Source organism: Oncorhynchus kisutch, linkage group LG27, assembly GCF_002021735.2.
Source record: "Oncorhynchus kisutch isolate 150728-3 linkage group LG27, Okis_V2, whole genome shotgun sequence".
Classification (NCBI taxonomy): domain Eukaryota; kingdom Metazoa; phylum Chordata; class Actinopteri; order Salmoniformes; family Salmonidae; genus Oncorhynchus; species Oncorhynchus kisutch.
In genome coordinates this window covers 33,920,253-33,944,669 of record NC_034200.2, presented here as the reverse complement: position 1 = coordinate 33,944,669, position 24,417 = coordinate 33,920,253, and the positions used below count along the sequence as shown (strand labels likewise).

Below are 24,417 nucleotides of genomic sequence, written 5' to 3'. Positions count from 1 at the left end.
AGGACGAGATGCACTGCTGTACTTAATGCAGCTGGTGCCCACACCAGATACTGACTGTTACTTATGATTTTGACCCCCTCCCATGTCTGTGGAACTTGTTCAGTTTATGTCTCAGTGAATCTTATGTTCATACAAATATTTACACATGATAAGTTTGCTGAAAATAAGCGCAGTTGGCAGTGAGGGGACGTTTCTTTTTTTTGTGCTGAGAGAGAGAGAGAGAGAGAGAGAGAGAGAGAGAGAGAGAGAGAGAGAGAGAGAGAGAGAGAGAGAGAGAGAGAGAGAGAGAGAGAGAGAGAGAGAGAGAGAGAGAGAGAGAGAGAGAGAGAGAGAGAGAGAGAGAGAGAGAGAGAGAGAGAGAGAGAGAGAGAGAGAGAGAGAGAGAGAGAGAGAGAGAGAGAGAGAGAGAGAGAGAGAGAGAAATGAAATTCTCAATAATCATGTACGTAAATATTGTTGCGTATGTTACCCACGATGCAGTGCGGTTGTACATAACTAGCCTAGGCTAGCTAGCCATCTTGACAAGAATGAGGGAGGTAGCCGCTGTTCGGAATTTCAGTTCCCTGAAGTGTGACCTAGAGACTATTTACTCTTGGAAATGGGTTACATATACCTTTGAAACGAGTGTTAGTATTGAATCGTTTTAAGTTCGTAAGTCAAGAGGGGAGAGGTGACTTGTTCCGAGAGATGTCTTACATACTTGTCCCAACGTAAAGAGTGTTGTTGTAGCCAGCTAGCTAGTTGAGTGGAGAGGTACGGGCCCGCTTCACAGTCTAAAGTAGCTGCCGCAGCTGGGCAACTCTATCTGCGACAGCCGCCATCTGACAACTACGGGGTCCGGACATTACTTTACTGAACAGGCCGGTACGGACGGATCAAACCTTTGGATCAGTTATCGAATTACTACTTCTATTGGCAAACGCTGGACGTGGAAGGGTTGGTCTTCAATGTTATGAACTCGTAAAATGCAACAGGAGACGAGAGGAGGAAGGAACAAGGATGACTCATACTCCTCTTGATAATAGTTTTAAAAAACTTCCATCGATGCAAATTCTCTGTTTCAGATAGCCAGTTGTCAGCTGATATTAGCTAACTCACTTGCTTTTAACGCGAGACATTTAGACGGGAGTTGTGAACGCAGGCTCTCAAAATGTCTAAAATGCCGGCTAAAAAGAAAAGCTGTTTTCAGATCACAAGTGTGACACAGGCTCAGGTGGCGGCCAGCAGTGCCACGGACGACACGGAGAGCCTGGACGACCCAGACGAATCACGGACTGAAGACGGGTCGTCGGAAATATTCGACGTGTCCCGGGCTGACTTCGAGCCGGAGGTATGTGATCGAAGTTCGTCTGAGGAAACCCTAAACCATGTAGGGGAGCAAGAGGCACCTGGCGTTATGGTCCCACCGCGTAGTGTACCTAAAGTTGGGCAGATGCCTGCAATGTCGGGGCCTCCAAATGAAGGTTTTGCTATTCGAAAGGCAGGAGTGGCAGGCTCGCCTCATGTTAGCCAGCAAACACTGGGAAGTGGTTCGTCAAGCGGCCTCCCTATTGCTCAGTCCGGGCTCATGCCACAGCCTGCCCCAGTGGCCAGTTGGGGGGCTACAACAGTGTCAGTGAGCACATCCCAGCCAGTAGTGACTAGTTTAACCCCTACTTCTGTTATGTCATCGACAGCAAGTTGCAGTTCACGTTTCAGGGTCATCAAACTTGACCATGGTACTGGAGAGCCCTTCAGAAAGGGCCGATGGACTTGCACAGAGTTCTATGAGAAAGACTCAGAGGGTAACACTGTGGTTAACAGGACTACGGATAACATTAGACATGCCAATGCGTTTGACCCCAGTGCTGACAGGGACAGCGGACTGGGGTTGACTGGTGGTACGGTGGTTGCACCATCGACTCACTCTGGCCAGGGCCTAGACTCCATAGTGGATGCTGCTGCTCTTAATGCCTTGCACGTTCACCCAATGGACACACTGCAACAGCAGCAGCAGCCTCACCACCAAAACTACAACATGGGGCAGCCTGGAACAGCCACACACAACACTTTCCCCACCAACAACCTCATGGCTGTCCCAGGTCAGCAGCCAACGCTGAGTACTATCCAACCTGCTGCCAACCAGAACCTCTTTCCTGTGGGGCTCAACGGTCTTCCTCAAAGTGGCATTCACATACAGAAATCCCCAAGCATGACCCCTGCAGCCCAGACCCAGATGCTGGCTTACCCTCCCCAGCAGCAGGCCATGCTACAGCAGCTTCCACTGGGACAGCACCTGCCCAACCAGCCCCCAGGCCTGCCCCAGAACCAGGCAGACTACTACCAACAGAACCAGCCTGGCATGCAGGCAGTGGCCTCAGCCGGCCAGACCCTCTATGTGGGACAGACTGTGGGTCAGGGCCCGTCACTGGTCATGACTCCCGCCACCGGGGTTCCGATGCTGGGGCAGGTAGGGGAGATGGCAGCAGTGGGGGGAGGAGGTTCTTTACCTGTCAGTCAGCCAGCTTCAGGCCTGATGGGTGGAGGTGTGGGAGGTGTTGGGTCATCCATGGTACTGGGCGGAAGCTCTACTCTGCAACAGCTTGTAGGTCAGTATGCCCCCACGGGTATTCGTCAACCCGTCGGCCTCCACCCTTCGCCCCCCGGCACCCAAAACGTGCCCACCATTGTGCCCAGTGCCTCCAGCGCCACCACATTAGCCCCCACCGCCATGCCAAACCTGACTGCCTCCTTGTTGCCCGGGCAACAGGCCCGCGATGGCAGGGGGGCGCAGGGCCTCCCGGCTGCTGGGTTCAGCCATGTGGAGGAGGGCCAGCCTCCCGCCTTCTCTGAGAAAAACCTGATGAAGATCCCTGAGAGCCTGCAGCTGGCAAACAACCCCTCTGTGAACAGCCTGTTTGGAATAGCCATAGACGGGGACGAGGACAGGTAAGCCACCACCTTTCACCCTGTCACACTTCACCATTTATCATATGGAAGGGAATAACCTGGCTAGAAAGTCAACTAAATGCTGTCGGGCCACATACTGGAGACTCTTAGGGGCAGGGCCATTCAGACGCATGACTGAGGCCTAGCTAATAATAGCTATTGCGAAACAATAGCTCAATCTCATATGTTGAGGTTTAAACCATTTTGGCACTGTTTCTCTCTTTTAAGCAGTACAATTAAGGGCTTGTAAGTAAGCATTTCACTGTAAGGTCTGCACTTGTTGTATTTGGAGCATTTGACAAATAAAGATTGATTTGAATTGGCAGGCTTTTATAGCAGTGTGGAAAAACATTGCAGCTGTGGAGTGGTTTTATGAAGCGAGGGGGGGGGGGGGGGGGGTCATAAGCATGTGTGTGTGTTCTCAAGGGGGAGGGTCTGTGTTTGAACTCATGGCTGCTTGTAGCATCCAGTCAGCCAGCTCCCTGGACATGTAGATGGACTGGAGAAGAGGAGAGAGCAGCGGGTGCGTTCTGGAGACCTCCCATTTCTTTCCTCTTGTCACGATGACGTCTTGTCATCAGTGGTTTGGTTGGCGTGGCTGGACAGACAAACAGGGTTTTCTTCCAGGGCTCTGTTCAAAAGTAGAGCACTATATAGGGACTAGGGTGTCATTTGGGATGTAGCATAGCTATACATGGGAGCGGAGGGGCACACAGGCAGGAAATATGTTTCTCAGTAGGTAGACTCTCGAAAGGGAGCTGGAGTGTAGCCCAAGTAAACCCCCCCCCCCCCCCCCCCCCCTGCAATGAGCATACATTACTAACTCCTTACTGGTGTACAGAAGTGTGTGTACTCCTGTTGTTTTGATGTATTCTGTTTTCAGTTGTTAGTCTAAATACAATGTTGCTGACTTGACCCAGGCTAATCTCCAGCTATCCTAATTCTGTTGCCATCACACGTTAAAGGTCCAATGCATACATTTTTATTTCAATATCAAATCATTTCTGGGTGTCGATTTAAGTACCTTTACTATGATTTTATTATGTTGACGTGGTCAAAAATAAACAAAAATAGCTTCTTAGCAAAGAGCAATTTCTCAAGCAAGAGTTTTGCTAGGACTGTCGGAGTGGGGTGGGGAAAACTGAAAAGTGGCTGTTATTGGCAGAGGTTTGGAACTCTTTGTTATTGGTCTATTAACCACTTTATCGCCTGATGATGTCACCAGGCCAGCCAAAACTCCTGTTCTTCCAAAAAAGGCAGATATTTCAGGTGTCCCCCCCCCCCCCCCCCCCCCCCCCCAAAAAAACATAATTTTCACTATTTCACAGTACACGCACATCACAGGAAGTCATGTTTTTGACTGCACTCTGCCTTTAAGGCAATTTCTAAGTTGATGGCCTCTGTAACAAACTTGCAAAATAAGCTTATAGCCAGCCACCTTCTACACTGGAGGCCAGATATTCCTTTTGTCTTAGTCCTCCTGTGTGCTTGACCTTTTTTTTTATTTTTATTTTTTTTCGCTCCTGACCTAGAAAAAGGCTTCCTCGTTGAAGTATGGTGCAGGCTGGAGCTGGTGTTTTGCCACATTTCATGCTATCAGAATTTCCATTCACTTAGCTAGTACACCACACTTAGGAAAAGGTTCTGAGAGGATGAGCCAGGAGTTGGTGCAGTGCTGTTGGGTGTTTTTTTGGGGGGGGGTTAAGTCTAGCCAAGTGGATTGCTCAGGGACTGTTAGGCTGTATGATGTGTAAACATTTGATACAGGAGTAAAGTTTTTTTTATTTTTTAGATAGGCCTACAAACAGATATATTGAAGTATTGACTACAGTCTGGCATAGGAGCTTTACAGATGGTGACCTTTGATTGAAAATAGTACATTTTAGTGTATACAGTTTAGGAACTAGACTTCAATTTAGGATGTGATCATCTGCTTTTTTTTGAGGGGGTTAGGGTTGTGGGGGTTAGGGTTGTGGGGGTTAGGGTTGTGGGGGTTAGGGTTGTGGGGGTTAGGGTTGTGGGGGTTAGGGTTGTGGGGGTTAGGGTTGTGGGGGTTAGGGTTGTGGGGGTTAGGGTTGTGGGGGTGAGAGGTGTCGCTCACACTTCCTGTTCATATGCTAAAACTTTCAGTTCCTGAGTTGAGTGCTCGTCGGGGTCGGCAAGCATTAGAGGAAACCGTGAAGTGCCTCAAATCTCTTGGTGGTTTCCATATACCGGTTTTATAGACTGAAATATAGCCTAGACTAGGCAGTATATATGCAGCAGCACAGGCATTTTGTTTTCGGTCACATGTCCTAGATACCTACAATCGTTTGACCCTTTTTGTTGATTTACGAGCCCAACTTGCCTTACTGGCTTTTTCAAAAAATAGTTTTGTGTGTTTTTGCAGCACGTTTTTATTTTTATTTTGAAAGCTCTGGTTCTGCTCTTTGTTGATTCATGAGCTTAACTTGCCTTTTTGGCCTTTTGAAAAATAGATTTTTAGTTGTGTGTTTGACCATGTAAGTTACACAGTTTTGTAATGCAGAACCAGAAATCGCTACTAGTTGTCATGTTCTTCTGCCATACATACTTTTTTCACTCTCTGTCTGAAACTTAATTCAAAAGCTCGTTGTCAGTCATCCACCGTCCCTTGTCAGGAGCTAAGTGGTGTATGAAACTGCAGTGCCTCAACCAAAACCACACTGTGGCCCTGGCTGGCGAGACTTGGCTGTAACTTTGCATTTGTTTCAGTGCTTCCAATGCAGTCGTATAGCTGTGGCGCTGTGTCACGGCAAAACAATTTTCACCACGGCCCAAAAATATGGAACATGGAAAACCATATTTCTGCTGGGGCGCACGTTGAAGATACAGTCCACATGTATTTTTCCTCTGTAAACGAAACGAGTAATAAAATAGGAAAATCTGACAACCCCGTAGTAGAATAGTTGATCTATTTACCTCGTCGGCTTGTTGTGTGTTCTATGCCAGATAAATATTCAAGTTACGAGTGCCTTACGGAAACAATTACCTGACTCGAATATAGGCTGCAAAAATAGGCCCTGTGACCTTTTTAGGCTCCGTGCTTCACATTTTTCCAGAGGAAATGCTCTTCTGTTCTGTGCATTACCACTCTGTCTTTTTTGCCAGCGGGGAACATCCCATGTTGCAGTGTCTAGTGCCAGGCCCCTTGACTGACTGACAGGCATAGAGAGGCAAGGCAAACTGGAAGTTGTTGCACATCAGTTAAGTGTTGAATGACATTTCTGTTTAGAGGTGACTGAGGTATTCCCAATATCTCTAGGAAGCCGGCGCAGAGTGAGTGGAGCTCCATGGAGTCCTATTCTATAATAATGTTTCCAGATTGGTGTGTAGGATAGGCATGTGGGCTATGTACTAGGCCCATCTTCCTTGTTTACATCAGGGCTATAACATTTAGGTCCAACTAACCAGTTGTAAGTTTGTTTCTCACAATAGAAATCAAACGCCATCAAATATGTTGGTGATATTGGGTTTCTAATTTGTTGCTGTGACTGCAACTGTTACTGTTATTGTAATGAGACTAAGTCATGATCTGATCTGTGTTGCACATTCTGCCCATATATGTTTTAGAATTTGTAATGGGACATGGGTCCCCTTCCCTCAGCATTAAACTGTTATTGTAATGGCAAGTTCGGGAAGTCAGTATCCCCCCCCTGCCAGTTCTTCCTGCAAGTGATTACTGTAGAGCTTAGCTGTGTCTTGACTCAAATCTCACCCCCCCCCCCCTCCCCTCAGCCATAGATAGCCTGAAGATGGCCGATTTAACCTGCTCTCCCCCAATTTATCTACTTTTTTATTTCAGATTGACAGGCTGACTGCACCGCTCGTGTCGCGTGCGTTGCAAAATAAATTTAGAAATCTGTTATTCAATTATTGCATCCACACACGTCAACGAGCCTCTGCGTTGCCAAAATAGGATTCGGTTCTATTTCTGACGCAGATCGCGCTGCAAGTCCTGCCTCTCCCATCTCCTCATTGGTTTATAGAAGCTGGTACCCACGTGCCATCTCCTCATTGGTTATACCCACATTGGTGACTGAAACCCGAATGAGGTCAGTGGCGGTAATGCACCTAATTTATGAAAGTTGCCAATCGCAATATAAAGTCGAAGAAAAAGCCTGGAAGGAGTAGAGATGACTAGAAATGATTCGGTTGACTGTTTTATGTGTGGATTAATTGGCGGAGGGAGGACCTTGTGCATTTGAGGTAAAATAACAACTCAATGTTTATATCCCAGGACAAATTAGCTAGCAACAACAAGCTAGCTAAAAAGGACAAATTAGCTAGCAAGTGCAAGCTAGCTAGCTAAATTGCCATAAATGTTTAATGCTTTTCGACCTGTCCCCAAATTAATATAATTGGTTCAGAGTTTGTTTTGATATTTTAACCTGCGTGTCGTGAATGCGTTTGGTGTGGGGACACAAAATACATTTATGCACGATGGCGCAGGCGCGCAGCCGGTTTGGGTTCCGTGTTAGACGTTTAATGTATGCCTGATGGTCGAAAAACTTGTTGCAGAACATTTTGCAGCTTTATGCGGTGTTGTCAGGGTAACATACATTTTAGGGGAAGATGTTTAACTAGATATACTTGTATAATGAACTGAGGCTATTTGCTTACAACAACAGAATGTGTTGAATGATGGAATGTGTTTTAGGTCTAAGTTAGCTGAGCTGTGCAACTTGACTCAGCAGCCCACTAGGAGACAAGGTGTGATTGACACTGTGAAATGAGCCAGTGTGGAAAAGGAGGGATTGACACTGAAATGAGCCAGTGTGTGGACAAGGAGGGTGTCTGGAGGGGGAGGGGGGGTTGACAAGGGTGTCTGGAGGGGGGGTGGACAAGGAGGTGAGTCTGGGGGAGGGGTGTGTGTGTGGACAAGGAGGTTTGTGGCTTGGGTTTGAGTGTGTGTGGAATGTGGGTAGAGAATGGGGGGTTGGGATTAACTTTTATAAGTTTTGAGAAGAATCGTCTGTTAGGGGAAGTATATGTATTTTATGTCAGGGTGTGTGATAACGAGTGGCACTTGGCCTTTAACCCCAGGGTGTCCAGTTGTATCCTGAGGGGCCTGGACCACCGCTGATCACTGTGTCCTGACTCGCCTGCAGCCTCTGCTACTCATTTACAATGTACCTGAAGACATTAGCCTGCATCCAGCCCCATGTTCTTCACTTTCATACCATTCAGCAGGCCCTTTTGGCTAAAATGGGTGAACGGAATTAGACTACCAATGGTAATCTTTGCACTCATCAGCCTCTCAAGTCCCGCTGTCTTTTTTAAAAACATTTTATTGCTATTCTAAAAAAAGGTGCATTGTTCCCTGCGGACCCACTCTGCCGGTCTCTCCATTGTCGTATTTAGGTTCCCTTCTCAGTCATACAGCACTTTGAGATATCAGCTGATGTACGAAGGGCTATATAAATGCATTTGATTTGATCACCTCTGCCCCAGGTACCGATTCCCGCCATTGTTTACAGAGAAAGGCACGTCAGCCCTAGCTTCAGAAAGAAAGGCGCTTCAGAAAGAAATGCTCCACAGCCCCCTGATTTAATAGATGTACTGTACGTCACAAAGGGCTAAAGCAGAGGATGTTATTTATGCACAGTATTTAGGTGAGTGGTGTTTTAAGTGATGTATGTTTGAATAGTCAAGAGGCCTTTCCTTTGCTCCACATTCTTATCTGTGTAACTCTGAAAGCGCTGATAGATTGTCCAGGTAGGTTAAAGCAATGTCACAAACTTCATATCTGTAACTTTTCTGCCTAGCCTATCCACATCCTTACAAGAGTATGGGGAAAACACGACATGGCCTATAGGACATACAGTGAGTCCAAGAAACCACAGTTCCACGAAAGTCAGTTCCCTTGACTCTCTCCATAGTTTTGTTTTCCATCACCCCTGCTTCCTGATTTAAGGGCCTACAGTACAGAGGAACATTCCCAGAAGTGTGGCCATATTTATGAATTTACAGAGTGGGCATTGAGCCCCGTTCTCTTACTCTCCAACACCCCACTGCCGCAGGGGGACTCTAACAGAGCGCTGGAATCTAAATAGTCTTGACCTAGTTCTGCCCAGGCTCTGATAGATGAGACAGATGGCCTCATGAACACCAGGAGAGATTGCTCCTTTCTAGGGCTGGGAATTGCTCGGGACCTCGCGATACGATATCGCCATATGTACTGCAATTGTCACAATTCTATGTGTTTTAAGATTCAGTGTTCCTAACATATTGCTCACCATGTCTGCTGCAGAGGAACAAGAGAAATCTGACTGTTTTGATCTGTCATGGAAATAAATTGCTAAAAGTATCTTGGCTCATCATTTTCAAAATTGGATAGAGAACAAGCTATAGATGGAAAAATACTGGAGTTTTGGTGGCAGTACAGCCGACTAGTGCAAAAATATTGCGATATTGTCAAAAAATAATATCCCGATTTATGTAACTGAATTGATTCCCTCCCCTTCAAAGTCTCTATGGCTTTTCACATGCTGAGTGAATTAGTGAGGTTGCTCCGAGGTCCAACACCCTGCAAGCAAACCAACCAGCCACCAGGCTCACCCAAGGCGGTTCTGTGTGTGCAGGGGTGAACGCAGCCAACGTTTAACACAGACAAAAATGGTTGACATCAATGGAAAAGAATGCCTGAAAAATGCCTGAAAGTTTTGTTGAACCGGTTGTTCTGGGTCATTAGTTTTGCTTGAGGGCTGTATTGAGTTAGGTTAGACACCTTTCAACTAGAGGTAGACCTATTAATCGGAATGGCCAATTTCAAGTTTTCATAACAATCGGAAATCTGTATTTTTGGGTGCCGAATACTTTTCTTTTTCTTTTTTTCTTTTTTTGGGGGAAAACGTTTTTTTGTTTTGTTTAAACATTTTTTTTATGCCTTTATTTAACTAGGCAAGTCAGTTAAGAACACATTTTTATTAATGCTTAATGCGACATTGCACAGTTTTCTCTAGAGATAAATCTGATCGAGCTGAACTGTTGTAGTTTCCAACAGGCCAATATTCTACATGTTTTCTGCACTAAACTGTGGTAATATATGACAATGACCATAATCCATTGCTCACCTACTTGTCCGGTCTGGGTGTTTTCTTATCCGCCTGCTGTTCTAGGTGAATGTGGGGCAGACACGGAGGGGAAAAAGAGACAGAAGAATGCTTGATGGAAAGGGATAGAGAGCAGTTGCTTTGCGGTATCTCTACCTGAAAATACACGAGACAAGTTTATGAATAGTTGCTATTCAGCAGTCATAAAATAACGACTTATTTACTTTGAAGAACTACTAAAATATATATATATTTTTTGTCAGATCGCATAGGCAGCAGCTCTATAGAGATGAGATGATGACTTGGAATGAAATAATAATAAAGTCATCAAATAAAACTGAAATATTCCAAGTCATGTTAAATGATGAGCAGTAATGGACAGACGCTACCAACATGAGATTTGTAATCCTTGTTTTATTATGTTACAGCATTGAACCCACCTAGTGCCTTTTGTGGAACACTTCATTTTTTTAATCAAAAACTATATTAAAAAAATGTAACCGAACAGTCCTCAAAAAGCACTAATTGCTCAACACTTAGTACTGCATGAGTTTATATATGTTGGGTTTTGTATGAAGCGAGACAAAACGTGAAGGTGGAGCTCCAAAAGTGTTGTGTGACAAAGAGAGTTTGTGCCAGAGATTTCTAGGAAAAGAGCCTTGGCTCAATGTTCAGATATTCACACACATGCTGTACGGCGGGGTGGGGGGGAGGGGGTGTAGTTCAGTTTATGGACATGGGGCTTTGAGGGGGGGCATTTCTCCGTCCTCATGGAACATGGTGTGCTTGTGGCCTCCAGGGCCCCATAGTCGGGACATGGGAGGGAATGGTATCCATTTGAGCTCGCCCCCTATCAACACAGTGGTTGGCAAAATAACTCCTTTCCTTCTCTGCAGAACTCAACACTTAAGCCATTTTACAGTTTTTGCCTCAGTTGCCTGTGCTGCATTATACATATTTTTAAGAGTGTGGGGTTAGATGTACATGTATTGTTTTCTCAACAGGCACTTGAACCCCCCCTAGCAAATTGTATTTTGAATATTTGTGAATTACGTACTGTGTGCTCATCTTGAACTTGTGACAGCTGATTTACTGAAACACCTTCAGGCACAGCCTCTGTCCTATCTAGTTAACCATGCACACAGGGTGTTCTTCTCATTTTAAGTAAATTTAAAAATATGAGACGGGTTTCTCGTTTTCTCCTGTATTCTCTGATTCATCCCCTCTCCTTTTCTCTCCTGTTTTCTTTTGACTTTGGTTGACACAGGACCCCCTCCATGGTGTTCTACCGGGCCTTCCAGTCTGGCAGCAGGCTGCAGGACTCTAAGGCCCACAGTGATAGGTACTGTACTGGACTGGATGGGACAGGCCTTCCTGTGTGTGTTTATGGTGCAGTGCATAGCAGTGAGCTTTCCTTTGTGGATGTGCATGGATGGAAACCGCATGGCAGTGGGAATGTTGGCCAGCCAAACCTCTCACACTCAGCCAATAGGCCTACATCAGTACATTTACGTTTTAGTCATTTAGCAGACACTCCTATCCAGAGCGACTTACAGGATCAATTAGAGCAAGTGCCTTGCTCAAGGGCAAATAAATAGATTTTTCACCTAGTCGGCCCAGGAATTCGAACCAGCGACCTTTTGAGTTACTGGCCCAACGCTCTTAAGTGTCAGGCAACCTGCCTCCTCAGTAACACTAAGGCCTACTAAAGTGCATAAACAAACCGTTGTTCCCTGAACCTCAACTGACTTAGTCATGGCCAAAGGTTTTGAGAATGACACACACATACATTTTCACAAAGTCTGCTGCCTCAGTTTGTATGATGGCAATTTGCATATACTCCAGAATCTTATGAAGAGTGATCAGATGAATTGCAATTAATTGCAAAGTCCCTCTTTGCCATGCAAATGAACTGAATCTCCCCAAAAAAATTCCACTGCATTTCAGCCCTGCCACAAAAGGACCAGCTGACATGGCTGGAGGTCACTCTGATTGAGTTTGAATAACAGACTGGAAGCTTCAAAAGTAGGGTGGTGCTTGGAATCATTGTTCTTCCTCTGTCAATCATGGTTACCTGCAAGGAAACGCGTGCCGTCATCATTGCTTTGCACAAAAGGGCTTCACAGGCAAGGATATTGCTGCCAGTAAGATTGCACCTAAATCAACCATTTTATCGGATCATCAAGAACTTTAAGGAGAGCGGTTCAATTGTTGTGAAGAAGCCTTCAGGGCGCCCAAGAAAGTCCAGCAAGCGCCAGGACTGCCTCCTAAAGTTGATTCAGCTGCGGGATCAGGGCACCACCAGTAGAGTTGCTCAGGAATGACAGCAGGCAGGTGTGAGTGCATCTGCACGCACAGTGAGGCGAAGACTTTTGGAGGATGGCCTGGTGTCAAGAAGGGCAGCAAAGAAGGCACTTCTCTCCAGAAAAAACATCAGGGACTGACTGATATTCTGCCAAAGGTATAGGGATTGAACTGCTGAGGTCATTTTCTCTGAATCCCCTTTCCGATTGTTTGGGGCATCTGGAAAAAAGCCTGTCCGGAGAAGACAAGGTGAGCGCTACCATCAGTCCTGTGTCATGCCAACAGTATAGCATCCTGAGACCATTCATGTGTGGGGTTGCTTCTCAGCCAAGGGAGTGGGCGCACTCACAATTTTGCCTCACAACACAGCCATGAATAAAGAATGATACCAACACATCCTCCAAGAGCAACTTCTCCCAACCATCCAGGAACAGTTTGGTGATGAACAATGCCTTTTCCAGCATGATGGAGCACCTTGCTATAAGGCAAAAGTGATAACTAAGTGGCTCGGGGAACAAAACATTGATATTTTGTGTCCATTGCCAGGAAACTCCCCAGACCTTAATCCCATTGAGAACTTGTGGTCAATCCTCAAGAGGTGGATGGACAAACAAAAATCCACATTCTGACAAACTCCAAGCATTGATTATGCAAGAATGGGCTGCCATCAGTCAGGATGTGGCCCAGAAGTGAATTGACTGCATGCCAGGGCGGATTGCAGAGGTCTTGAAAAAGAAGGGTCAACAGTGCAAATATTGACTCTTTGCATCAACTTCATGTAATTGTCAAAAGCCTTTGACACTTATGAAATGCTTATAATTACACTTCAGTATTCCATAGTAACATCTGACAAATATCTAAAGACACTGAAGCAGGAAACTTGGAAATGAATGTGGCATTCTCTCAACTTTTGGCCACGACTGTACACTGGTCAGTATGACACTGGACCGAGTGGTGCTAGAAAGGAAGGTACTTTTCAGTCATAATATGAAGTCCTTTAGGGTAGCCTAGTGGTTAGAGCGTTGGACTAGTAACCGGAAGGTTGCAAGTTCAAAATCCTTTTTCTAAACAACAATTTTCAGGTCTTTGCCATAGATTTTCAAGCAGATTTAAGTCAACTGTAACTCTGCCACATCCACTGACTGGTAAGCAACTCCTGTGTAGATTTGGCCTTGTGTTTTACGTTTTTGTCCTGCTGAAAGATGAATTCATCTCCCAGTGTCTGGTGAAAAGCAGACTGAACCAGGTTTTCCTCTAGGATTTTGCTTTTGCCAAGCTCACGTCAGTTTCTTTTTATCCTAAAAAACTCCCTAGTCCTTAATGATTACATACCCATAACATGATGCAGCTTCCACTATGCTTGAAAATATGATGAGTGGTACTCAGTAATGTATTGAATCTGCCCCAAATATAACACTTTGTATTCAGGACAAAGTTAATTGCTTTGCCAACATTTTTGCAGTATTACTTTAGTGCCTTGTTGAAAACAGGATGTGTATTTTTATTCTGTACACGTGTCCCTTTTGACTCTGTCAAGTAGGTTAGTTTTGTGGAGTAACTACAATGTTGATACAGACAGTTTTCTCATATCAGTAATTAAACTCTGTTTCCTCTGTCAACTGAGTTAGGAAGGACACCTGTATCTTTGTAGAGACTGTGGGTGTATTAATACACCATCCAAAGTGTAATTAAGAACTTCATGCTCAAAGGGATATTCAATGTCTGCTTCTTTAAAAAAAAAATGTTTTACCCATCAACCAATAGGTGCCCATTGCGAGTCATTGTTAAACCTCTGGTCATTGTGGTTGAATCTGTTTGAAATTCACTGCTTGACTGAGGGCCATTATAGATCATTGTATGTGTGGGGTAAAACACTGTCCATGCAACTTATTAGGTGACTTTTAAGCAAGGGTAGCCTAGTGGTTAGAGCGTTGGACTAGTAACCGGAAGGTTGCAAGTTCAAACCCCCGAGCTGACAAGGTACAAATCTGTCGTTCTGCCCCTGAACAGGCAGTTAACCCACTGTTCCTAGGCTGTCATTGAAAATAAGAATTTGTTCTTAACTGACTTGCCTAGTTAAATAAAGGTAAAATAAAAATAAATAAATAAAATAAGCAAATTATTACTCCTGAACTTATTTAGGCCATAAGAGGTTGAATACTTGTTGACTCAAGACATTTCAGGTTTTCGTGGTTTTTATTAATTTGTGAATATTTTGAAAAACATGAATCCCTCTGATTATTATGGGGTCTTGTGTGTAGATCAGTGACCAAAATATATTGAATGGATTTTGAAATTCAGGCTGAAACACAACAAAATGTGGAAAAAGTCAAAGGGTGTGAATAGTTTTTGAAGGCGCTGTACATGAAACCATATCTGAGGAGAGGGCAGCATCAGATAGGAAATGAATGCACATCGTTAAAACAGCTGAGGAGAACTGCACACATACATATGCAGTCATTTCAAACACCCAACCTCCCACAATGCTGTGTGCCTGAGTCACACTAGTACTAAAGCATTGATTGATTGGCTGGCTGACTGAGTGCTTTTTAACCGGGACGCTGCAGTAACATGTACTGCATCCGCCTGGACGAGTACATGTGGATTTCAGTTGTGCTGTGATTGTTTGGAGACTTTACTGTTACTGCAATCACCTGGAATGTCTATCTCTAGTTGGTTTCCATCACCACCAGCAGCACCACATGATGGCGAGGGATGCCCTCGGCCCAACTTTCTGGTTAACTTCCTGTTTCAAGAGGTGCTGTATGTAGGGTGCTCCATAGGCACACACACACCCATGAGTGTCGGGTTTCCATGGCAGAAGCGCAAACAGTCCAGGCTCAGATCATCTGTAGATCTCAATGGTTCCCTTGGCGCGCTGAGTCGGTATTTCATGTCAAAGTTCCCCCTCAGTGCAGACTAATCTTTACAGCCTCCTAACTTTTTTGACTCTTCACATACACTGCTGCTACTGTTTAATATCTGTCACTTTATTCCTAGTTATCTGTACTGTACATATCTAACTCAACTTACCACGTACCTCTGCACATCAACTCGGTACTGGTACTCCTTGTATATAGCCAAGCTATCAATACTCTGTACTGGTACTCCTTGTATATAGCCAAGCTATCAATACTCTGTACTGGTACTCCTTGTATATAGCCAAGCTATCAATACTCTGTACTGGTACTTCTTGTATATAGCCAAGCTATCAATACTCTGTACTGGTACTCCTTGTATATAGCCAAGCTATCAATACTCGGTACTGGTACTCCTTGTATATAGCCAAGCTATCAATACTCTGTACTGGTACTCCTTGTATATAGCCAAGCTATCAATACTCGGTACTGGTACTCCTTGTATATAGCCAAGCTATCAATACTCGGTACTGGTACTCCTTGTATATAGCCAAGCTATCAATACTCGGTACTGGTACTCCTTGTTATCATTACTCATTGTCTATCTATTATTTTTATTATGTGTTTTACTTTTCTATTATTTTTCTCTTTGCATTGTTGGGAAGGGCCCATAAGTAAGCGTTTAGCTGTTATTTCACACCTGTTTTTACAAAGCATGTGACAAATATTATTTAAAAAAATGTAAGTTATTCAACCTAATTTTGAAACAGATTGCGTGCCCTGTCAACATGATTCCATAGAGATTTGTTTCCGATGTCTCTCAACATCATGCTTCACCGTTTCCTCCTAATGTTTACTGTAAAGAGTACTATGGATGGATGCCCCATTGCCAATTCTCCAGACTGGTGTATTTGTTCATTTTTTTTCTAGTTATGAAAGGAGTATGCTTCCAGTCACACATGGTTTTGAAAAGCCTTTCATGCTAGTAGCAGGTATGTACTCTCAAAGGTGTCAAGGTAGTCAAGTCAACCTGCAGGTCCTGAACATGTGGACTGGCCTTGCCTTTTGAGCTTCGCACTGGTTTTATTGTAAGCCAAGCTGAGCCAAAGGCCCCAACTGGGCTTCTCTCCCTCACTGAAGCTCTAAAGTTACTGATCCTAGTGACACTGAGGCAACAGTGGCCAGGGGCAAGGTATGACAACTATTCCAGGTTCCCACTCAGACTTCATCAATGTCAGAGTGCTTCATAACTGTCCACTCTTCGGTGGGTAATACGTCTTAGATACTTAATACCTTCTCTTGAACCCTTGAGGTTTGAGCCGTCTCGGTCATTCTGCTCGGAACACCAAACCCCAATTTGAGCTCCATTAAGCTCTGTCCGGTGCTTGAAAAAGGTCAACTTTACAGAGTTGCGTAAGATGGGCGATAAGAACCCTTTTTTTCCCCCAGCGGCTTTTTGTTTGATCTCAGCCCAACCCTTTTGCCCCTGTGGGCTCTGACGAACAGAGGCGAATTGACACCTTTACCCACGCAGAGCCGGAGAAGTAGCTTTATACCACCGACGGTACATGTTCGAAGTCAGTGTCTCGAACAAAGTGGGAGGCCTATGTGGCTTAACTAGAAACTATTGGCTTAAACTGTCAGAACAGGTTTGGTCGAACTTGTAACATCACCTGGCCACATTTGTTTTGCCTTACAACAAAAATATCACCACTTCTACGTGTAATTTTGCTTCTTGGACTTTTTTTTTCTCTAATTGATTTGTTTTCCTTTCAGACACCCAAAGCTGCCATGGGCTTTGGTAACTAGTTCTGTTATTTTTCTTGGCCTATGTAGCAGTGTGTAACCAACCCTTCATGATTCAACACCAGCTTAATTCAAACCAGCTGATTTTGTTAAATCATTGAATGGACGAGATGCTTTTGAAGAAAGCTGTGACTGTTCCACATCCAACCATAAACGGCTGCAAGCATCACAAAAATATTGTTGTGAGTGTCACAATAGATACTCTATGCACCTTCTCAGATTATACCAGGAGTGTCAAACTCATTTTGCCGCTGGGGCCAAATTCAAGACCTTCGCTGAGTTTCGGGTGGTCGCACTGCAAGAATTATGCCAATGGAAGGATTTTGGTTTAGTTTTTTTCTATATAGATGCATAGGCCCACCAGAATGTCAAAAACGGTACACGGTAGGTACCGTTTTAAAGTAGGTTCATTTGAGTGGGCACTGCCCAGACTGATCTATGGTCTGCTGGTTTGTGGCAGCTCTGATCGGTGCTGAATTCCACCACGGGCGCTGATCCAGCACTAGCTATCTTTGGCAATCCCTCAGTCCTTTACACTGAATAGCAGTATCTTCTATTCACTGTGTCTAATGGCCAGAACAGACTGTCCTCGTCGTGGTCACATTGACTCTACCATCCCTCAACCACCAGTGGCTGGTTTTATCCAGGTTCATCTTGAGCAAACCTGGAAGAACCACATGACTGTTCTATTTTGTCCTGTAACCCAGGCCTGTGCTATGTCACGTTTGTTCCTTTCTGAGCAAATGAATAAACAAACTCTCCTTCAGTCTGTCCCAGCATCTAAATTCGTAATGCTGGTATTGCCCGTTTACGCCCAGTTAGGCAGTGTACATACTGTACACTCGCTAGCTAGAGAGCCCAATGTTTACATTAGTCATTTGGTAGACGCTTTTATCCAGAGCGACTTTCGGGAGCAATTAGGGTTAAGTGCTTTGCTCAAGGCCACATCGACAGATCATTTAAATCTTTTCACCTACTCAGCTCGAGGATTCGAACCAGCGAACTTTTGGTTACTGGCCAAAGCGCTCTTAACTGCTAAACTGACATGTTTAATTCTGGTCGTTTCGATGTTGTGTAAGATTTTATTAAAGTGCCAAAGGACCAGTGACACCATGGCGACAACAGTGTTTGGTTTAGGCCTACGTCACATGATTAGGCCAGTCCATGTTTGCATTCATTCGTTTGATTTAAGAATTTCAACTGATTTTAGTTTTTGGTCTCTCACTGGCATGGGACCAGTCTGGAGATATTTGGACTTGGGGCCCACGGCGAGGTCTGTGCTTTTACAGAGCAAGAGATCCGTCTGGTCAGACCTTTTATTTTTTTTATAAACTTGCAGGAAACTTTTTTTTATAGAAGGCCTGTGTGTACACCTGGAACTAAACAATTAAACACACATTGAAGTTTGTGTTTTGCCTGCTTTCTTCAAGTTTTTTTTTTTTGGGGCCTACGTAACAACTCCCTAACAGTGGGGTCCTGCCTGGCTTCGCATGCGTTTGCTTTTTGTCTGCCTGGTGGACCAGGTGGGCAGGGACAAATACGTTCAATACGTTTCTATTAGTTCCATTGCAACAGGCAAGCACAGACTGAATTTTTACCTTTTTTTTTCCTAATAGTATGTGTGTGGGCATTTTGTGTTTTTTTTTTTTTTTTTGAGGTTTTGGGGGGAGTGTGCCCACTGCATCCACGCATGTGACATGTTTTGTCTTATTCGGTCTTCATTACCCATCATCCTCTAGTCAACGAGCTCAAAGAGGAGATTTAGTGGTACAAATGATGTCACTGGACTGGCTGCAGAGCTAGGAGGGCATTCCTCTGTGGAGAAGCCTGCTGATGTTAATCTGCTTGTACTTCCGCCCTTCTTGGACAACTAAATTGGATGGTGAAAGAACAGAATGTTTTGTGTCGTGCTCCAGGGCCATCCAACACTCATTTTGAGGGAAGCTCTGTGTGTGTGTGTGCTCATTAGAGCCTGTGATGTCAAAAAATCAGCAGCTGTCTTACCTGGTTCCTAGCCTTCTAAAGTGTGGATCACAACAATGTGATGACCGTTGTAGAATGGCACCGAATATCAACCTATGCAATCAGTCCTTGCTGATAAAGGCTACCACATATCTGGTGGTGAATACTGCATCCACACACACACACACACACACACTGTGGGCAGTTTTAGGTACACCACCCATTTCACACAAATGCTTAAATCCTACAGACAGTCACGTGGCCGTGGTTTGCTATGTAAAGCAGGCAGACAGGCATCGAGGCATTCAGTTACTGTTATATTGAACGTTAGAGGGCAAAACGAGTGACCTAAGTGACTTTGAGCGTGGTATGATCCTCAGTACCAGGCGGTTCCAGTATCTCAGAACCGGCCTCCTGGGGTTAACACGCACAACAGTGTCTCGGGTTTACAGGGAATGGTGACACAAACAAAAAACATCCAGTCAGTGGCAGTCCTGTGGGTGAAAACAGCTTGTTTATGAGAGGTGGAAGGAGAATGGCAAGAATCATGCAGCTAACAGGTGGGCCACAAACAGGCAAATAACGGTGCAGTACAACAGTGGTGTGCAGAACGATATCTCAGAACGCACAACTCGTCGGTTCATGTCACGGATGGACTATTTGCAGCAGACGACCACACCAGGTGCCACTCCTATCAACTAGAAACAAGAAGTCGGTCTAGTGGAATCACCCACACTGGACAATTTGAGTGGAAAAACAAATTCCGGTCCCTGTTGTCATGCTGATGGCAGAGTCAGGATCTAGCGTAAACAGCATGAGTCCATGGCCCATCCTGTCTGGTGTCAACGGTACAGGCTGGTGGCGGTGGTGTAATGGTGTGGGGAATGTTTTCCTGGCACACTTTAGGTCCCTTGATACTATTTGAGCATTGATTCCATTCCCTGAAGAATTCAGGCTGTTCTGGAGGCAAAGGGGGGTCTGACCCAGTACTAGATATGGGTGTATCTAGTAAACTGGCCACTGAGTGTATACTGCGCATTTAATCAAAAAAATATCTTGCATGTTTTTCAGATTATTTAATTGGCTAAGATAATAAAGGAGCATTCGTATTGTGTGTTACGAAGTCTAGCTAGCCGGCTAACGTTAGCTAGGGGTTTGGATTAAGTTTAGGAATTAGGTTAAAGGGTTAGGGGAAGGGTTAGTTAACATGCTAAGTAGTTGAATGTAGCTAAAACGTTAGTTTTTAAAATGCTGAAGTTGTCCTGAAGTTGTCCGTCAAACTCACAATCTTTGCGTTGCTAGACATTCGCCTTATAGATCTTCCCTACTTTAAGTTTTTGCTTTAAGTAACCATCTTTCTTTATGTAACATATCATATTAATTTCAGTGTCTCGGATTTACATTTACTATGTTACGTTTAGTCTGAGACCAGGCTGGGCTACTAGGCTACTTTTCACTTTACTTTCATGATAAACTGGCCCATGGTATCTCTCAGGTTTCTAGTGTCAGAAATTGTAAAAGTTAAAGAAACCTTTTTTAAAGTGTATGAAAAGTAATCAATAATTAGTTCAATAACCCTATGATTGTCTAATATTCTCGTCTATTCCTTTTACAGTGCCTCTGGAGCCAGTGTTGTTGCCATTGATAATAAAATCGAACAGGCGATGGTAAGTGTTTTTATTTAATCATATTAATTTTATGGTATCATTTGCTTTCATTCTTGTTTTAAACGGTCTCTTGTTGAAATCTCATTGTTGAAATGGAACAACTGTATTGCAAGGAACAAATGAACTCATGTCATGTTTTAGGTTCCTGGTTTAGGTCCCTCCTTGGTACTTAACTGAAACTAAAGTAATTAAAATAATTTGCCATCTAGAGACTCCAACTAGTTTCCCTGGTCTGAGCCAATTGCTGACAAGGACGAATACAAGCATAAATTGTGGTCTGACTTGTCGCTGACTTCATTGCCGCTCCGGGCCATTTTTGTTTGCGAAATCATCATGTGCCTACAGGGTTTGCTTTGTTCAGTTAATGTACATAGAGCAGAAAACAACTAGCCTGTATTCTCGCATTGGCTGTTAGCGAGCTAAAGACCTAATAGCTTGTTCTGCTCTTTCCTCCCACAGAGGATGTTAGCAAGCTAAATGCTAATAGGAACTTCTGTTCTTTCCTCCCACTGAGGATGTTAGCAAGCTAAATGCTAATAGGAACTTCTGTTCTTTCCTCCCACTGAGGATGTTAGCGAGCTAAATGCTAATAACTTGTTCTGCTCTTTCCTCCCACAGAGGATGTTAGCAAGCTAAATGCTAATAGGAACTTCTGTTCTTTCCTCCCACTGAGGATGTTAGTGAGCTAAATGCTAATAACTTGTTCTGCTCTTTCCTCCCACTGAGGATGTTAGCAAGCTAAATACTAATAGCATGTCCCCTGTTTTCTCTCCCTTCAGGACTTAGTGAAAAGCCATCTGATGTATGCAGTGCGTGAGGAGGTGGAGGTGCTGAAGGAGCAGATCAAGGAGCTGTTTGAGAGGAACTCTATGCTGGAACAGGAGAACGCCGTGCTGAAATCCCTGGCCAACAGCGACCAGCTGTCTGAGCTCTCCATCCGGCCGGCCGCCACAAACTCCTCCTGCAGCACGCCTCCCCAGCAAGGGGTGGGCCAAGGCCAGCCTCAGCTCCAGGCCCAGCCTCAAACGCATCCTCCACTCCAGGCCCAGCAACTCCAGCCCCAACCCCAGCTTGACGCCAGCCAGCCTTTGCTGCAACCGCAGCCCAACGGCAACTCCGCTTGAAGTGCATCCCCCCCAGCAGGAGAAAAGAAAGCAGAAAAGCACCCTCCAATTATTCTAAATTAGCATACAAAACAACAAAATAATTATATTGTCTTGTTCTCCACCAGCTTGGCCACCACAAGGGCAGTGCCTCTGTGCCTGTTTGGCTTTCCCAGTGTTAATGCAATCATTGCGAGAGAGATACGGGGGCTTTTCTTATGGGGCGCCATACTGGAGCCTGGACTGGTTGAGTGCTGTGGACCAGATCTCCCCCCCCCGGCTACAAAGGAGTTGTGCAGCTCACATGAGGATGAATCGGAGCGTCCCAGAGATGTTTTGTTGTTGTAAGAGATGTGTTTTTAGCCTTGCTGTTTCATGTTGTAAGTAAGAAGTGGGGGAGAGATCTATTTTCGGAGCCGCGCCGCCATTACTTCTTCGACATGAGTCCAATCCATGCATCGGTCTAAAGTTCTACGGTTAATGTTTATTTATTACGGGGCTGCTATTTCCATGAAAGGAACAATGTCACAAAAAAAAATATTTAAAAAAAAAAAATAGCCTTTTTTTTGTTATTGTCATCAGTGTTTAAAATAGTCTGTACACACAATTGGCAGTGTATTACATTAACCAGTTGAATATGTAGGCAATAATAAAGAAACTCTGACATACGTCTAACACTAAACAGGCAGTTTTACAATGGAATTGTTTATCCGCACCAGTCAAGATCCAGTTTGAATGTACATTTTGTATAGTGTAAAGTATTAAGAACATAGCAAAGTTTGTACAGGTGAACACCAAGTCTACGGACAGGAAATCTGAACGTGAATCTGCGCTAGACTATTATTTTTTTTTTAAACAAACTTCCAATCCAATTGCTAGTTTCTTTGTCTCCAAAATGGAACGTTTATTGTCATACTCGTGTCTTCTTGTACATGTGTTTTTGGGGTGGGGGGAAAAAAGCTGTGAAATCGTTCATACCTACTTTGTAACCAAAGATGCAAAGCTGTAATTCGATTTATTATTTTGTAATGTGCACTTCTGTATATTTTTTTTCTTCTCACTTTCACAACAAAATGTTTTTGTTGCTGTTTAGCATGTTCTGCATGATCTGTAATTTTCAAACCACTTTCTTACCTCATATTTTTATTCAGCACTCTTATTGTAAGATAGTAGTCTGTGAACAATGTCAATGGGGGGGGGGAAAGACATGGAGACAAAGAGCTAGGGTTTTGGTAGAGCGATACAAACAAGTGTTAAGTACACTAGCTACAGAAAATGAAGTGAGCCATGCTTTGTTCATTTAAATGGTATTTGAATTTCATATGCCAATAGTTTTGTTACATTGCAAATTTAATGTATTTAAATAAATGCAATATTCAGATTCCATTTTTTTCTGTGAGATTACTACCCATTAGAAACTACAGGAGACTGAGACACAATTGTGACAATTTAAATTATATGTGTATTTAGTTTCTCTACATAAATACAAAATGTAGTATTGTATTCGTTAGCTTCTAGCAAGCCTCACAACTTGACCATTGAGTAATTTCCTTCCAACAAGACTGACTTGTTAACCTGGTAGTTTTCATTTGATTAGTTCCATCAAACAGTCCCAGGCCATTGTTACTGACGAACTATTGTGATAGTCGTGTTTGTCAGTGACTGCCATTAAACAGTGCCACTCTGAAAGTGGCCTGAGTGAGAGGTGGAACTTATACATTTATTTTTCTTTTCTCACTTGCTGTCTGTATGATCTGCACTGAAGATGGAGTTGAACAGTTCTGTCTTATGAATGGATTTCCTACTGCCACAGTCAATGTTTAAGCTTTTCTTGTGGGATTCAAGTTGAGCTCCTTTTACTAAGGGTTTGTTTTATCCTCTTAAAGATGAAGGAATCCTCCTGAATAAAAGATGAGTATCCACCATTTATTCTGAACAAAAATATATATGCAACAATATTACTGTGTTAGTTCATATAAGGAAATCAGTCAATTTAATAAATCCTTTAGGCCCTAATTTATGGATTTCACATGACTGGGCAGGGGCATAGGCCTACACTTGGGAGCCAAGCCAATCTGAATTATTTTTTTCTCTCACAAAGGGGCTTTATTAGACAAATAGTCCTTGGTTTCATCAGCTGTCAGGGTGGCTGGTCTCAGACGATCCTGCAGGTGAAGAAGCCGGACGTGAAGGTTCTGGGCTGACATGGTTACGTGGTCTGTCATTGTGAGGCCGGTTGGATATACTGACAAATTCTCCAAAAGACATTGGAGGCAGTTTATGGGGGAGAAATTAACATTAAATTATCTGGCCAACAGCTCTCGTGGACATTCCTGCATTCAGCATTTCAATTGCACACTCCCTCAACTTGAGACATGTGTGACACAACTGCACATTTTGGTGGCCTTTTGTCCCCAGCACAAGGTGCACCTATGTAATGATCATGTTGTTGAATCAGCTTCTTGATATGCCACACCTGTCAAGTGGATGAATTATCTTGGCAAAGGAGAAATGCTCACTAACAAGGATTTAAACAAATTTGTGCAGTTTTTGTGTATAGAATATTTCTGGGATTTTTTATTTTAGCTCATGAAACCAACACTTTGCATGTTGCGTCTGGGCGAGGAGTATAGTTGATCCAAACTTTCTGACCTCACAATGGCAGTAGAGCGAGCACCCAAGCTAACTGTCTAAAGTTTGTTCGCTTGCCAGCTAC

The 24,417-nt window shown here is 44.0% G+C and overlaps 1 protein-coding gene across 2 annotated transcripts; it reads left to right on the top strand.

The window, feature by feature from the left end:
• The first annotated feature begins 479 nt into the window (after positions 1-479).
• On the top strand, positions 480-23,087 carry LOC109871943 (TSC22 domain family protein 2-like). Of its 2 annotated transcripts, XM_020462980.2 has the most exons (4): positions 482-2,928; positions 11,269-11,343; positions 20,547-20,598; positions 21,378-23,087. In XM_020462980.2, the coding sequence occupies exons 1-4, from the start codon at positions 1,151-1,153 to the stop codon at positions 21,720-21,722; spliced, it is 2,250 nt and encodes a 749-aa protein (XP_020318569.1). In that variant the 5' UTR covers positions 482-1,150; the 3' UTR covers positions 21,723-23,087. The 2 variants fall into 2 exon arrangements, with proteins under 2 accessions (XP_020318570.1, XP_020318569.1); XM_020462981.2 differs by lacking the exon at positions 11,269-11,343 and having other exon boundaries at positions 480-2,928.
• Positions 23,088-24,417: the final 1,330 nt, after the last annotated feature.

What these genes read in the sequence shown, in the direction of transcription:
- LOC109871943 (XM_020462980.2), top strand. Translation starts at nt 1,151, where the DNA reads ATGTCTAAAATGCCGGCTAAAAAGAAAAGCTGTTTTCAGATCACAAGT. An exon ending in TCTAAGGCCCACAGTGATAG is followed by an intron (nt 11,344 to 20,546) that starts GTACTGTACTGG and finishes TTCCTTTTACAG; the next exon opens with TGCCTCTGGAGCCAGTGTTG. An exon ending in ATAAAATCGAACAGGCGATG is followed by an intron (nt 20,599 to 21,377) that starts GTAAGTGTTTTT and finishes CTCTCCCTTCAG; the next exon opens with GACTTAGTGAAAAGCCATCT.